Here is a 16118-nt window from a genome sequence, read left to right as displayed (position 1 = left end):
GAACACCATTATCTTGGGAAAGCATACTTGAACCCAACCAATTGAACAAATACATTGCCAACTCTTCCACTAAGGCTTGGCATCAGTTTCATTTCCTCTTCTATAAAAGAAGTGGAGTGAGCTGTCCAGTCTTTTTGGCCTGTTGTCATTCAGTGAGGTAATTGTTGATCTGGATCCTAACTCCAGCCACCCACTCTAGTTCCATATTCACATATTACGACCTTAAAGAATTAGTAATCACAGCATCAAAATATCAACAGCATCAAATTATTTCTTGTTGTGGAGGAGCAATCTACACTTGTGCTGAGAAAGATGTTCCGACCGGTGAAGAGTGCTGTTGTAATTGAAGGCAAGACCCTTGTCCAGGGCCATTCTGCCAGTAAAGACATTTTTCTCTATTTTTACGATTTTATTTCCTTTTGCAATTTCAGAAAACTTAATCAAATCATTTTGGAACCTTCTACACAATTGAATGTTCATTCATTTCCAAAGCACTTTATAATATTTTTCAATCAAAAACCATTTACACCCAAATTTTTCAATACATTGCATTAGATTTTGAATCACTCATTACTGAAGTTTCATTTGCCTGCTTTGCTTAAAAATTGTCTCTTTCATAATTAAGTGTCTTTTTTTTCCTTTTTCTTTAATTTTCATCCAATTTCACCTTTTTGAAAATTTTGCTCATTATTTTGTTCTCAGCTTTGTCTGTTCCGTATTTTTCCTCATTGTAGATTTTCATGACTAATTTCAGTCTCACATAAAACAGAACAAGTGTTTTAAAGTAATAATTTAAGCTTCTTTCGAAAATAAAATTACAACTTGAGCAATGGCCCTTGAATTATTGCTGTTCGAAATACACAGGAGATTTATGCAAAGATATTTAGTAAGTATGCAAATAAAATTTATAACCATAAATACTCCATTACTTAAAAAAATGATAAGCCTTAATGAGAAACAAATGAACATGACATATTACCAAAACATATCATGCTGTTTGTGGCAACAAAATACTAACAAAGTGGAACTAACTAGTTTTATAACAACCTCAATGCAATCTGGCTCCAATCAGTTCCTATGTTATTTTAATTGGTATTAAAAGAACAGAGTTTCTAGTTCGGTATAAAAACAGCTGTAATTGAAAGTTGTCCTTCGTGTGGTGACAGCATTCACAACTAAATGATTCATGAACACTGCACCAATGTCCAGCTGGATTTAATAAGGGAACTCAAGGTAAAGGAACCGCTTGGAGGTAGTGACCATAATGTGATTAGTTTTAATCTGCAATTTGAGAGCAAGTAGGTTAAATCAGAAGTGACAGTGTTGCAGTTGAACAAAGGGGACTATGAAGGCATGAGAGAGGAGCTGGGCAAGGTTGACTGGAAAAGGATCCTAGCAGGAATGACGGTGGAATAGCAATGGCAGGAATTTCTGGGCATAATCCAGAAGATGCAGGATCATTTCATTCCAAAGAGGAAGAAAGATTCTAAGGGGAGCAAGAGGCAATTGTGGCTGACAAAGGAAGTTAGGGATGGAATAAAACTAATAGAAAAGATGTATAACATAGCAAAGGGTAGCGAGAAGCCAGAGGATTGGAGAACTTTCAAAGGACAACAGAAGGTAACAAAACGGGCAATATGGGCTGAAAAGATGAAGTACGAGGGTAAGCTGGCCAAGAATATAAAGGATAGTAAAAGATGCTTTAGGTATGTTAAGAGAAAAAGATTAGTAAAGACAAATGTGGGTCCCTTGAAGGCAGAAATAAGTGAAATTATTATGGGCAACAAGGAAATGGCAGAAGAGCTGAACAGGTACTTTGGTTCTGTTTTCACTAAGGAAGACACAATCTCCCAGATGTACTAGAGGACGGAGGATCTAGTGAGACAGAGGAACTGAAAGAAATTTGCATTAGGTGAGAAATAGTATTGGGTAGACTGATGGGACTGAAGGCTAATAAATCCTCAGGGCCTGATGGTCTGCATCCCAGGGTGCTCAAGGAGGTGGTTTTAGAAATCGTGGACACATTGGTGATCATTTTCCAATGTTCAATAAATTCAGGATCAGTTTCTGTGGATTGGAGGATAGCTAATGTTATCCCACTTTTCAAGATAGGAGCGAGAGAAAACGGGGAATTACAGACCAGTTAGCCTGACATCGGTGGTGGGGAAGATGCTGGAGTCAATTATTAAAGAGGTAATAATGGTGAATTTGGATAGCAGTAAAAGGACAAGTCCAAGTCAGCATGGATTTATGAAAGGGAAATCCTGCTTGACTAATCTTCTGGAATTTTTTGAGGACGTGACAAGTAAAATGGATGAAGGAGAGCCGGTGGATGTAGTGTATCTGGACTTTCAGGAAGCCTTTGATAAGGTCCCACACAGGAGATCGGTGGGCAAAATTAAAGCACAGGGTATTGGGGGTAGGGTATTCACATGGATAGAGAATTGGTTGGCAGACAGGAAGTAAAGAGTAGGAATAAACGGGTCCTTTTCAGAATGGCAGGCAGTGGCGAGTGGAGTGCTGCAAGGCTCGGTGATGGGGCCGCAACTGTTTACCATATATATTAATGATTTGGATGATGGATGAGGCAGATTATTATCTCGAGCCAATGGCATGCTGGCCTTCAGAATGAGAGGATTTGAGTATAGGAGTAAAGAGGTCCTTCTGCAGTTGTATACGGCCCTGGTGAGACCACATCTGGAATATTGTGTGCAGTTTTGGTCTCCAAATTTGAGGATGGACATCTTTGCTATTGAGGCAGTGCAGCTTAGGTTCACGAGGTTAATCCCCGAGATGGCAGGACAGTCATACGAGGAAAGATTGGACACACTGGGCTTATATTCACTGGAGTTTAGAAGGATGAGAGAGGTTCTTATAGAGACCTATAAAATTATGAAAGGACTGGACACGCTAGATGCAGGAAAAATGTTCCCAATGTTGTGGGAGTCCAGAACCAGGGGCCACAGTCTAAGAATAAAGGGGAGGCAATTTAAAACTGAGGTGAGAACGTTTTACCCAGAGGGTTATGAATTTGTGGAATTATCTGCCACAGAAGGCAGTGGAGGCCAATTCACTGGTTGAATTTCAAAGAGAGTTAGATAGAGCTCTAGGGGCTAGTGGAATCAAGGGGTATGGGAAGAAGGCAGGCACGGGTTACTGATTGTGGATGATCAGCCATGATCACAATGAATGGCGGTGCTGGCTCGAAGGGCCAAATGGCCTCCCCCTGCACCTATTTTCTGTTTCTGTGATACTCTGCTCTGGATGGAGTAATCAATGGGGTCAGTTTAAGTAAATTTGTCTGCATCAGTTAAAGGAAGAAAGAGCAGGTTTTTACATGGCACACAGCGACGCATATTTTAATTTCGAAAATGCAGTTGGAGCCAAATTGCAATCCAGGGTCTCAGAGTCTGAAAAAAAAGATCAGATAACCTGTTTATCGTTATTGCTTGAGGAATAAGTACTAGCCAAGACAGAAAGGAACACGTCGTTCTTCGTCAACATTATGCTATGTACTTATTCAATCTGTTATGTACACATATTGCTTAACATTGCATCTATAAAATAATCAGACGGATCTATTTTAAGTGTCATTGTCCCACAACATCACTTGAGGTGTCTGCTGGTTGGCACTTTCTCTTCTTTTAGGGCCATGCAGGAACCTCATCACAATTCTTCATTATGAGGTTTAGGGGACATAGGTTTAAGGTAGAGGACATAGGTATATGGTGAAGGGGAAAAGATTTCATGGGAATCTGAGGGGTAAAGTTTCACACAAATGGAACAAGCTCCCAGAGGTAGTTGAGGCTGGGACTTGTCCAACGTTTAAGAAACAGTTAGACAGGTTCAGGGATAGGACAGGTTTGGAAGGATATGGACCAAACGCAGGCAGGTGGGACTAGTGTAGCTGCGGCAGTGTGGGCAAGTTGGGCCGAAGGGCCTGTTTCTACGCTATATCACTTATGACTCTATGAGGTTTCAGGGTGATAACATACTATTTATATTAGATATGATTATCTTCAATTTAATTTACTGCAGTTTAATTAGATATGAAGAATACTTCTTATTAAGATCAGTGTGTGTTTAGACATCGTAAATAATGAAGCCTTCTAAACACTTATCCTCCATGTAGTTGTTATTTGTAAACTACATTTTCAAAGGGGAATCACAGCATTTGCTGCACTTCACTTCTGTCAAGTTTAAAATGCCAAAAGCACCTGTCTTTTAATAGCATTAGTGGATAATTACAATTGATCTACAAGCTGTATTCCGACATTGAAATATAGCAGCCAAAATCATTAATGTTTATCATGACACATAGGGAGTTATATGGCATCTATATTCCAAAAATATTTAAAGGAATACTACGTGATCAAATATCTTCATTCTTTTTTCATATCAAATAGTCAAATCCTTTGTTTTATAAGCCAATGCATTGCTTTGCAGCTCAAAATAAGAATAAATTACTGTCATTTCTTTTCTTATTCTAATACTGCAGATTATATAGAGATCCGACAAAGGAAAAGCAGGAGAGCTTCTGTGTATTGCTCTGTTACATCTTCATCTGGCACAGGAAAACCGCATCAGGAAGAAATGAGATTGTAGCAAAGATTATGAAAATTATTTATTTTTCCACTAAGATAAAATTATCTGTCTGTCCGTCTGTCTGCAAAGACAATGTAGTCGATATAAAATATATTTTTTAAAGTGGTTTTACCATAAGTAACTTTAACCTAATATGCTTTGCGGATATGGGCAGATTGCAAACTGTTTCCGGTGCGCTGCTCATCTGTGCACTGCGTCTCAGTATGCTTTGCTTGCCGCGTGTTTTGCTTTATTTAATGTTTGTCTAACTTCTTGTGTCTCGTGCAAAGTGGGAGTGGAGTATCCTGAAAACTATGCTTTTGATCGTATCGTATCATTTTTGGGTTGAAAACCTAATTTACAATTCAAACTTGTTATTAAACAATAATAATAATAATAAAAGAAAATTAATAACACTTAGCAGTTCAGGCAGTGAAGATGTGAAGCTATCAACTAAGGCAATGAATTAGCAAAAGGAGAACATACCCCATAGTCATATTATTCAACAAAGTAAAAATAGCTTGGAAATAAAATTGTGAACATCTTTTTAATATAGGAATTGTTCTTTCCAGGATTTACAGTCATCTATGGAACAGTCATTTTACCAAACATTCAAGTGGCTCAGTTCAGATGCACAGTACAACCACATATAAAACAAGCAAGCTGCTTTGCTTCTTCGGTGCGTTCCCACAACTGCAAAAATAAATTATCAAACCAGCTGTTAAATCCAAATTCTGTCCAATGTTTCAGAAATCTTTAAACCAGTTCAGAGCAATGATCAAAATCAAACACAACCTCAGTTTGTTATAAATACAATCAAAGAACATTAGGTTAGCAGTAGGGGGAAAAAAATGTTCTTATCGTGTATCGATGAGCAATTTCAACAACAGAGATTGTTTCATTGTGTAAACCTGCACTGAGCAAGAACTGCATGGAAGTGACACGGAGGTCATTCACCGTTCATTATGTTCGCCGCGTCTTTGGTCTTTTGGCTTGTCTCTTTGCTTCCTCTTGACTCATACCATCCATGCCACCTTGGCTGAGAGCCCGCACACCTTGTAAACGATTTACCAACTGCATCAGCAATGGAATAAGCTGGAGGAAAAAATGGCCACACTTTATATTTGAAATGCTGAATTAACTACCAAGTGAAATCCTCATTCAGAAATTATCTCCTGGGTCAAACTTGATTGTGAGCAAAGGTATGAGTGGAGCACGCAGAAGAGTCTGGTGTTCAAAATTAGAGGGGAGAACAGAATGGGCATGATAAAATTGGCATGTGTCGAAAAAAATCTTTGCAGGAATTGTAACGATATAACAACTCACGATGTTCTGTTTAAAAAAAGCAGTAATAGAGGGCTCTCACTAACAAAGGCAATAATGGCAAAACACTGGGAAAAAATCCAATTTTTCTGCAGTGTTCAAAATAGAGAAAAATACATTTGCGCCCAAAAAAGACATAATGTATTATATATTTATTATTGCACATGACATGGTAGATAAGAACTGCATGGTTTGCCAGAAAAATTAATGCCACATGAAATTGGACTACACGAACTGCTTTCAGATCAAAGACGGGACAAATGAAACATATTCACGGCGTGCCTGATAAGATTACAACACAATCTTTCTTGCTATAAATCTGCCACATGCAAGCAGTTTATAGCACCATGATACAATACTGCTGCAATAAAATGTATCTTAATTCCTTGTACACAAAATTTGAAGCAATTTGAAGGGTTTATAATTGCCTCTGTCAAACTAAACAACTGGCTTCAATGCAAGTTAACTGTTCCTGTACCTTCCTGCTAAGCTAATAGCATTATTTGAAAATGGTAGAGCTGAGAGAATTAACATTCAATGCTAATTACTCAAAGTAATAGAACTTTAGAGAGACACTCTAATCATTTGAAATCATTCAAAGGCACGGCATTTCTTTCCACTGCTATGCGGATGACACACAGCTTTATCTCCCCCTGAAACCTAACAACTGGTCAAATTTAATCAGCCTCATGCACTGCCTTGAGGACATAAAATGTTGGATGGCACAGAACTTCCTTCAACTAAACGAGAGCAAGTCTGAGGTCATCCTATTCGCCCCCTCGACTCCATCAAAACGATAACAGGCAGCCTTGTTGCTTTCCTTCTTTCCCGAGATGCTGCCTGACCTGCTGAGTTACTCCAGCATTTTGTGAATAAATCGCCTTGTTGCTATCCTCCCTAGTCAAACCGCATGTCAAAAACCTGGGCGTGATATTTGACTCTGCATTAAAGTTTGACAAGCAAGTCAACGCTGTGGTAAAAGCCAGCTTCTTCCAGCTTCGTACCATAGCTAAAATCCAACCATTCCTCCAATTTGACAACATTGAAAAAATCATCCACACATTAATTTCCTCCCGCCTAGACTACTGCAACTCCCTATACACTGGGATCAGCCAATCATCCCTGTCCCACCTGCAATTGGTCCAAAACGCCGCAGCGAGACTCCTGACGGGTACCCGTAAAAGGGACCACATCACCCCGCTTCTGGCCTCTCTCCACTGGCTCCCTGTACAGTACAGAATCAACTTCAAGCTCCTCCTATTCACATACAAAGCCCTAAACGGGCTCCCCCCCCTACATCAAAAATCTTCTAACCCACCACTCTATCTCCAGGTCCCTCAGGTCGGCCGACTTGGGGCTACTCACTATCCCGCGGTCTAGGCTTAAGCTCAGGGGTGACCGCGCTTTTGCGGTTGCAGCTCCTAGACTGTGGAAAAGCATCCTTCTCCCCATCAGAACTGCCCCCTCCATCGACTTCTTTAAGTCCAGGCTCAAAACCTATTTCTACTCCCTAGCGTCTGAGGCCCTCTGAGGGGGCGCTGTGAATTGTTTATGTATGTGCTGTTATGTTTGTGTGCCATTGTATGTTCGTTCTTAGTACCTGAACTGATGTACAGCACTTTGGTCAACGTGGGTTGTTTTTAAATGTGCTATACAAATAACATTGACTTGACTTGACACAAAGTGCCGGAGTAACTCAACGGGACAGGCAGTATCGCTAGAGAGAAGAAATGGGTGACGTTTCGGACGAGACCTTTCCTCAAACAGCTTGCACTGAAAATTTTGATCTGTTGCGGCAGCAAATATAATAATTTCCAGCAAAAATTATTTAAAAATATATCCCCAATTCTACTGTACAAAAGGAGATCAGGTTTTGAAAACCCTACAAAGTTATAGACAATAGGTGCAGGAGGAGGCCATTCGTCTCTTCGAGCCAGCACCGCCATTCAATGTGATCATGGCTGATCATTCCCAATCAGTACCGCGTTCCTGCCTTCTCCTCATATCCCTTGATTCCACTAGCCCCTAGAGCTCTATCTAACTCTCTCTTAAATCCATCCAGTGATTTGCCTTCCACTGCCTTCTGTGGCAGAGAATTCCACAAATTCTGGGTGGAAAAGTTTTTTCTGGATGAAAAAGTTTTAAATGGCCTCCCCTTTATTCTGTGGCCTCTGGTTCTGGACTTGCCCAACATTGGGAACATTTTTCCTGCATCTAGCTTGTCCAGTCCTTTTATAATTTTATATGTTTCTATAAGATTCCCTCGCATCCTTCTAAACTCCAGTGAATACAAGCCTAGTCTTTTCAATCTTTCCTCACATGACAGTCCCGCCATCCCAGGGATCAGTCTCGTGCAGGAATAGGCCATTCAGCCCTTCGGACCAGCACCGCCTATCACTGTGATCAGGGCTGATCATCCATAATCAATACCCCATTCCTGCCTTCTCCCCATATCCCATGACTCCGCTATCTTTAAGAGCTCTATCTAGCCCTTGAAAGCATCCAGAGAATCGGCCTCCACTGCCTTCTGAGGCAGAGAATTCCACAGATTCACAACTCTTTGGGTGAAAACGTTTTTCCTCATCTCCGTTCTAAATGGCCTACCCCTTATTCGTAAACTGTGGCCCCTGGTTCAGGACTCCTCCAACATCAGGAATATGTTTCCTGCCTCGAGCATGTCCAATCCCTTAATAATCTTATATGTTTCAATAAGATCCCCTTTCATCCTTCTAAATTCCAGTGTATATAAGCCTAGTCGCTCCAGTCTTTCAACATACAACAGTCCCGCCATTTCGGGAATTAACCTGTGAACCTACGCTGCATGCCCTCAATAGCAAGAATGTCCTTCCTCAGATTTGGAGACCAAAACTGCACACAATACTCCAGGTGTGGTCTCACCAGGGCCCTGTACAACTGCAGAAGGACCTCTATGCTCCTATACTCAACTCCTCTTGTTAAGAAGGCCAACATACCATTAACTTTCTTCACTGCCTGCTGTACCTGCATGCTTACTTTCAGTGACTGATGTGGGACACCCAGATCTCATTGTACTTCCCCTTTTCCTAATTTGACACCATTCAGATAATAATCTGCCTTCCTATTCTTGCCACCAAAGTGGATAACCTCACATTTACCCACATTAAACTGCATCTGCCATGCATCCGCCCACTCACACAACCTGTCCAAGTCACCCTGCAACCTCATAGCATCTTCCTCGCAGTTTACACTGCCACCCAGCTTTGTGTCATCCGCAAATTTGCTAATGTCACTTTTAATCCCTTCATCTAAATCAATAATGTATATTGTAAATAGCTGCGGTCCCAGCACCTGAGCCTTGCGGTACCCCACTAGTCACTGCCTGCCATTCTGAAAGGGACGCGTTAATCCCTACTATTTGTTTCCTGTCTGCCAACCAATTTTCTATCCATGTCAGTACCCTACCCCCAACACCATGTGCTCCAATCTTGCCCACTAATCTCCTATGCGGGACCTTATCAAAGGCTTTCTGAAAGTCCAGGTACACTTCATCCACTGGCTCTCCCTTGTCCATTTTCCTGGTTGCATCCTCAAAAAATTCCAGAAGATTAATCAAGCATGAGTTCCCCTTCGTAAATCCATGCTGACTCGGAACGATCCTGTTATTGCTATCCAAATGTACCGCTATTTCATCTTTTATAATTGACTCCAGCATCTTCCCCACCATTGATGTCAGGCTAACTGGTCTATAGTTCCCTGTTTTCTCTCCCCCTTCCTCAGGGCGGCATGGTGGCTCAGCGGTAGAGTTGCTGCCTTACAGCGAATGCAGCGCCGGAGACCCGGGTTCGATCCCGACTAAGGGTGCGGTCTGTATGGAGTTTGTACGTTCTCCCCGTGACCTGCGTGGTTTTCTCCGAGATCTTCGGTTTCCTCCCACACTCCAAAGACATACAGTTATGCAGGTTAATTGGCTTGGTAAATGTAAAAATTGTCCCTAGTGGGTATAGGGTAGTGTTAATGTGCGGGGATCGTTGGTCAGCGAGGCCCCGGTGGGCCGAAAGGCCCTGTTTCCTCGCTGTATCTCTAAACTAAACTCCTTTCTTAAAAAGTGGGATAACATTAGCTACCCTCCTATCCACAGGAACTGATCCTGAATCCAGGGAACATTGAAAAATGTTGAATTCTGGGATGTTGACTGCAAGGGGAAGGTATATAGTTATTGGCAAAACCTTGAGTAGCATTGATGTGCAGAGGGATCTTGGATTCCGGGTTCATAGCTCACTCAAGATGGCAGCAGGTGGATGGGGTGGTAAAGAAGGCATATTGTATGCCTGCCTTCATTGCTATATAAGAGTCGGGAATATAAGAGTGCCTGAATATAAGAGTCGAGAAGTCATGTTACAGCTCAATAGGACTTTGGTTGGTCCGCATTTGGAGTAGTGCATGCAGTTCTGGTGCCCGTTTCCGGAAAGATATAGGAGGCTTTGGAGAAGGTGTAGAGATGATTAACCAGCATGCTGCCTGGATAAGCATGTCGCAGATACAGGGAGAGGGTGGACAGACGGATTGTTTTCTGTGGAACATCGAAGGTAGAGGGGCAATTTGACAGAAGTATATAAAATTATGAGAGGCATAGATAGGGTAAATTGTCAGGACCTTTTACCCAGGCTGGAAATGTCCAACACAAGGGCATAAGATGGAAGAGGGAACGTTTAATGAAGATGTGCGGGGCAAGTTTACAAGAGTAGTGGGTGTCTATAATAGATTGCCAGCAGTGGTGGATATGGATCATGTACAGGCGGATGAGATCAGATTAACCTGGCACAATATTCGGCACAAACATTGTTCCTGTACCATTATTATTATTATTATTATTATTATGTCTATTATCTTTAAATAAAAAGTTTGTGAAATTAATTTCAATATATTTGGGGGTTTTTTCCCATCCTAATCACTCAGTAACAGACATAAATCCAACCTGATGCAATCATGGTCAAACTCAGCAGTTTGGCATGCCACAACTTCATATGTAACAATATTGTTGTTAGATTATCGATAAAATAAACCTTCCATTGAAATGGTTTAAATAAATGACACACTTAACAAATATAATTGGGCAACCTTGAAGTTAATCTTAAGAGTGAAGAACCACTGAAAATAAAAAAGGAGAGATATTTAAAATAGAGACTGCAACACGAAAAGGCTGATTCAATGACCCATGCACTTGCCTGCTGATCTCCAAAAATAGCTCACTGAAATACCACTCAAAATATTCTAATTTTGAACCTCCAGTGAAAGGCTTATCTGTGCCCTTGTTTTCTGTGTTAGTTCGAACGACTCGTAATTGGATCTGATTATTTTTTGCATCAAACGTGAATTGCTATTTGCATCATTGGTCTTGAGTTTTCATAATTGGCTAGACAGCTGTTTTTAATTTTCAGCACATTTTTTTTTTTTAAAATATTTTTTGTTTCTCATAAAACTTGCAATAAAAGGCCTGTGTGCTGCACACTTCTCATTTATAATGAAGTCCTTGAAACAGAAGCTTACCTTTTCGTGATTATAACCAGCCAACAGCAGAAGCAGAGTGAGGGGCAAAGCAATGTATGATCCCTGGGCAACATCCTGCTCCGGCAGTTTTCTCTGGAAAAGAACAACACAGCAAAATGAGCTTTCATCCTCTAGTGTGCAGGAAGGAATTGCAGATACTGGTTCACACCAAAGATAGACACAAAATGCTGGAGTATTTCAGCAGGACGGGCAGCATCTCTGAGTAGAAGGAATGGATGACCTTTCGGGTCGAGGCCCTTCTTCAAACGCCTCTATTGATCAGTCATCCTGTCGTGATACTTTTCAAGACCACAGTGCCATTTTTCCAAACATAATTTGCTGCAATGGTGGTAGAAATACCACATAAAGAGATGGCAATAGAATTATTTTCAATTAAATGCAATGATAGGTTTGTGATGTTGCAAAAAATATCTTGTATGTGTCTGAAGAAGGGCCTCGACCCAAAACGTCACCGATTCCTTCTCTCCAGAGATGCTGCCTGACCCGCTGTTACTCCAGCATTTTGTGTCTGCCTTGTATGTGTACTTGTACGTGTGTTTGTTTTAGACATGAATATATGAACTAAAAAGTTGAGTGACTTTTTCTTTACTGACTCATAAGCTTGATCCATAACCCTCCCCTTCCACCCATCCCTCACCACAAACACAAGGATGACATAAATGGCTGTTCAGAACTTTCTTAGAGAGCTGCCTGAATTGGAAATGTTTAGTACAAATTACAGACAGCATCATAAAATCAAACATATTTGTGTAATATTTACTCAAATTAGTTTATTTGACTTTCATAAAAATTCATATCAGAGTACAATGCCTTCATTTAATTTCAATAATTGTAAATACAAATTTAGATCTCTCTCACAATTACAAAATTGTTTAGCCCGATTACTCTCAGATGGAATATTCCTACTGCTTCCAAACTAAATCACACTAAACGATACATCAAACAAACTTTCTGGTTGAATAAATAAATAATAGTTGCATAATATTCTGCAAATTCAGCCCCCTGGCACAATGCAACATAAGGGCACGTTGGGAATTGTCTATATATAATTTTTGATGATGTTTGATACAACAAAGTAGATTATTTAAAACCAATTACATTCATAGTTAAAGGTGATTGTTTAAATGAATAAAAGATTCTAATACATGGTAACGCAAATATGTTGACATATATTTAAGGTTTATTTTTAGTGTTTCATTTTAGCAGCGAAGGCTGGAAATAATTGCCTTTTGACAGCTTCCCAGGAAAAATCATTAACTTTGGCCTCACCACAAATTTCAATGCGCAATGATCAAAGACCATTAACTAACACTGATTCAATGGAGTTATAGTGAGCTCCAATTTAATGGAGACAGATTGAAAGAGTGAATGGCTTCTCCTGCTCTGAACATTCAAAAATGTCTTATCTGTTTGGATGCCTCCACTCCCTCCCTCTCCCAAACTCCTCCACACCTTCAACCCCCAGAATTTCGTACCCTTGAAACTCAAATTAACTGCATTTGCTGGAAATCTAAAATAAAAACAGAAAATGCTGGAAACCTCCAGCATAATCAGACAGGTTTCAATTCTATACCCTTCCTTTTCTGTCACTTGTACATTCTACAGTATTGACAGCCGTGTCTCAAATGTTAAAGTTTAAGATTCTGGAATCGTGCCTCCGTTTCCTATCCTTAAACATTTCTCTTCGACCAAGTTTGCAGTCAACTCTCCTTGCATTTCCTTGACTCTGTCCCATTCGGCTCCTATGAAACCCCCCCGGGGGCATTCACGTAACGTCTCGACCCGAAACGTCATCTATTCCATCCATCCAGAGATGCTGCCTGGCCCGATGAGTTACTCCAGCATTTGGTGTCTACCTTCGGATTTTGTTGATTCGTAATTACTTGAACAGACACAGCTTTATCGTGCTTGACAATCTTCTTGTTACCATGCTAATTTGTGCTGCACCTCCTACAATGCTTTATGTCAACAGGAAAGCAGTAGTATAAAGCCATCCTAAATTTGATTAACTTCTGCAATGAGACTAAATGTTTATAGTCAAATAGCATAAATGAATTCCTGTCAGCATGCCAACTGATAAAAAAAAGCAGTCTGCTTAATAAGCAACTTTTGGTAAGTTTATTAAGTCTATATAGTGAGCCTAAAGTTAATTAGGTAACAACAGACATGGTGTAGATAAATTGTACAATTTAGGATTTTGATTTCCAGAAGGTTTTAGCCAGAAATCTAAAAGGGTGAAGAAGTGCAGCATCTATCAGGAGAAAAACTTACCGATCAGTAAAGTTCCAATATTATATATTCAATTAATTTTATCTTTGATGAAGTATAATTTATCAAAAGAATGACAAAGTCAGAGATTTCTCATCAGATTACATGTTCAGCATTTCTCAATTGTAAGGATGCTACAGCAGATAAATAGGTTACCTCACACAGCATTATGATCGAAATCTCAAAATAGTTTTAATTTACTTACCGAAGGAGCGAACAAAAAGGTAACATGCTTGTGGTAGCCTGTTGCACTGAAGGATATCTGGGGTAAGCTGTACTCAAAGAGTGATTTGGGCAATGTCGACTCCAGCACCACGACATAATTCTGTATGAATTAACAAAGCAGGTTATACCTTTCCATTCATGAAATAAAATCTTTATTCAGCCAACAAAAACTATTTTGCGCATTTACGCAATTTTATTAATTCTGCAGAATGAAGTATCTTTTACCTCTCCATCTCTTAACAGCGGTGGGAAGTGGAAAAAAAGGGACTGTCCCAGTGACACAGTCTGAATGGGGTTGTCCAAGTTTTCACTTTTATACAGCACAACCTAAATAAGTCAAACATAAGTATTTTAACCCTTTTGATTTAAAAAAAAATGAGGTAACAAATATTTTGCATCCATAATCTTATTACAAATTATGAAATCCTAATAAGTTCACAACGTTACTTGTCAGCCAGTAGCAGTTTTACAACAGTATAATTATGGCCATCAGGGATTTGCGACCATGCTCCACACTCAGTATCACTGCTGCAGTGAACTGCAAACTAAATTAGACGCTTCGCCAAAGGGAAGCAGGAGATAAAACTGCCACACAGTCATTATTTCTTCACCTCTCATCTCTAAAGACATTAAAAAGCATCTTTGACAAAGAAAATATGTGCTCGGGTTATTCCCATAACTGATTGAGATCCAGAAATAGAGGGCAGGAGAAAGAAAGAGACAGATGGTAACCACTTTTGCAAATGAACCAGTGAGACTTACCCGCAAAGTGGAAAGATGTTCTGGTGAAGTGATAATATTACCACTTAAATCAAACTGATTAATTTGCCGGAATGCTAGAATATTCACGCCATCAATATCGCTGCTCTCAACCTGTCCAAAAAAATATTCAAAAAGATTAGACAAATTAGATTTTTAGTGTTACCAGATTACTAACCATACTGAGGTGGTAAGGAAAATAGAGACAGCAGATGTTGGATACTTGAACAAGAGTATGGAGTTTGTACGTTCTCCCCATGACCTGCGTGGGGTTTCTCCGGGATCTCTGGTTTCCTCCCACAGTCCAAAGACGTACAGGTTTGTAGGTTAATTGGCTTGGTATAAATGTAAATTGTCCCTAGTGTGTAGGATAGCGTTAGTGCGCAGAGATCGCTAATCGGGGCGGACCCAATGGGCCGAAGGGCCTGTTTCCGCGCTGTATTTCTAATCTAAACTAGACTCTAAACCTTAAAACTAGTTGCTATCCTCAACTTTAGAGTGTCTACCACCTTGTAGATGTATGTTCCTTAAACTCTACGGCAAGTCTTTACAAGAAAATTGCTATATAATTCCTCAGCATACACTTGTTAAAATTTGCTCATGCTCAGCCTCCATCTTAATCTCATATTTAGATCTCAATCTTTACCCTGCTTTCAGTAAAATTCTACAATATGCATGATACAGTCTCCTCTAAGTGAGAATTCTTCGATGTGTCAGCTGCTCAGCTGACTCCAGCATCAAATTAATGACAGGAAAAGGAAAATCTGCATGCTGAAATGAAAGATTTTCACAGTTCATTTTCTTCTAGATCACCTTGAAGCTGATAGCAAAATCTCAGCTAAGAAATTCCACATTCAACTAACCTGTATGGCACGGTATTGTGGTAGAGCCCTTTCTATGTGGTCATTGCCTTCAACTTTCAACTGGATGTGATATACACAGCTTGGCTATAAACAAGAAAACAGAAAAAATAATCAGCTTTCTGTTAAGCCCAATGAAACTGAGAATTAGAAATTGATGTACTAATGAAGAATTCCAATTAATTGATCACGTACTGTTGATCAACGTATTTACATGTGAGATTTGCAAATGTTAGAGGTAGTCACACTTAGGCTCAATGCACAATGGCTCATTCAAGTACCCTCTGCAATGAGACTTTACAGATGCAGTGCGGAAAGCAGGCCCTTCAGCCCACCGAGTCCACTCCGCCCAGCCATCACAATGATGGAAGCAAAGCAAAATGGCCTGACAGTATTTCTTAATGCTGGAGTAACTCAGTGGGAGAGGCAGCATCTCCTTCTGGAATGGGTGACAAAGGGGCCTAAAGAAGGGTCTCGACCCGAAACGTCACCCATTCCTATCCAGAAATGTTGCCTGTCCCGCTGAGTTACTCCAGCATTTTGTGCATCTCT

At 40.2% G+C, this 16118-nt stretch overlaps 1 protein-coding gene across 1 annotated transcript in view; it reads right to left on the bottom strand.

Moving 5' to 3' along the window:
- Positions 1-462: 462 nt before the first annotated feature.
- nomo (nodal modulator) overlaps positions 463-16118 on the bottom strand; it is a 75480-nt gene continuing 59824 nt past the window's right edge. Inside the window, exons 26-31 of the mRNA XM_078418356.1 lie at positions 15570-15653; positions 14710-14820; positions 14173-14274; positions 13928-14047; positions 11434-11526; positions 463-5679 (exon numbers count right to left, since the gene is read on the bottom strand). Coding sequence (XP_078274482.1) covers positions 5548-5679; positions 11434-11526; positions 13928-14047; positions 14173-14274; positions 14710-14820; positions 15570-15653 — 642 coding nt within the window. The 3' untranslated portion in view covers positions 463-5547. The remainder of the gene's footprint in view (positions 5680-11433; positions 11527-13927; positions 14048-14172; positions 14275-14709; positions 14821-15569; positions 15654-16118) is intronic.

The sequence above is a fragment of the Rhinoraja longicauda genome, chromosome 21 (assembly GCF_053455715.1).
Source record: "Rhinoraja longicauda isolate Sanriku21f chromosome 21, sRhiLon1.1, whole genome shotgun sequence".
Classification (NCBI taxonomy): domain Eukaryota; kingdom Metazoa; phylum Chordata; class Chondrichthyes; order Rajiformes; family Arhynchobatidae; genus Rhinoraja; species Rhinoraja longicauda.
Note: the sequence above shows the minus strand (reverse complement) of the source record. Positions and strands in the feature narration are given on the sequence as shown.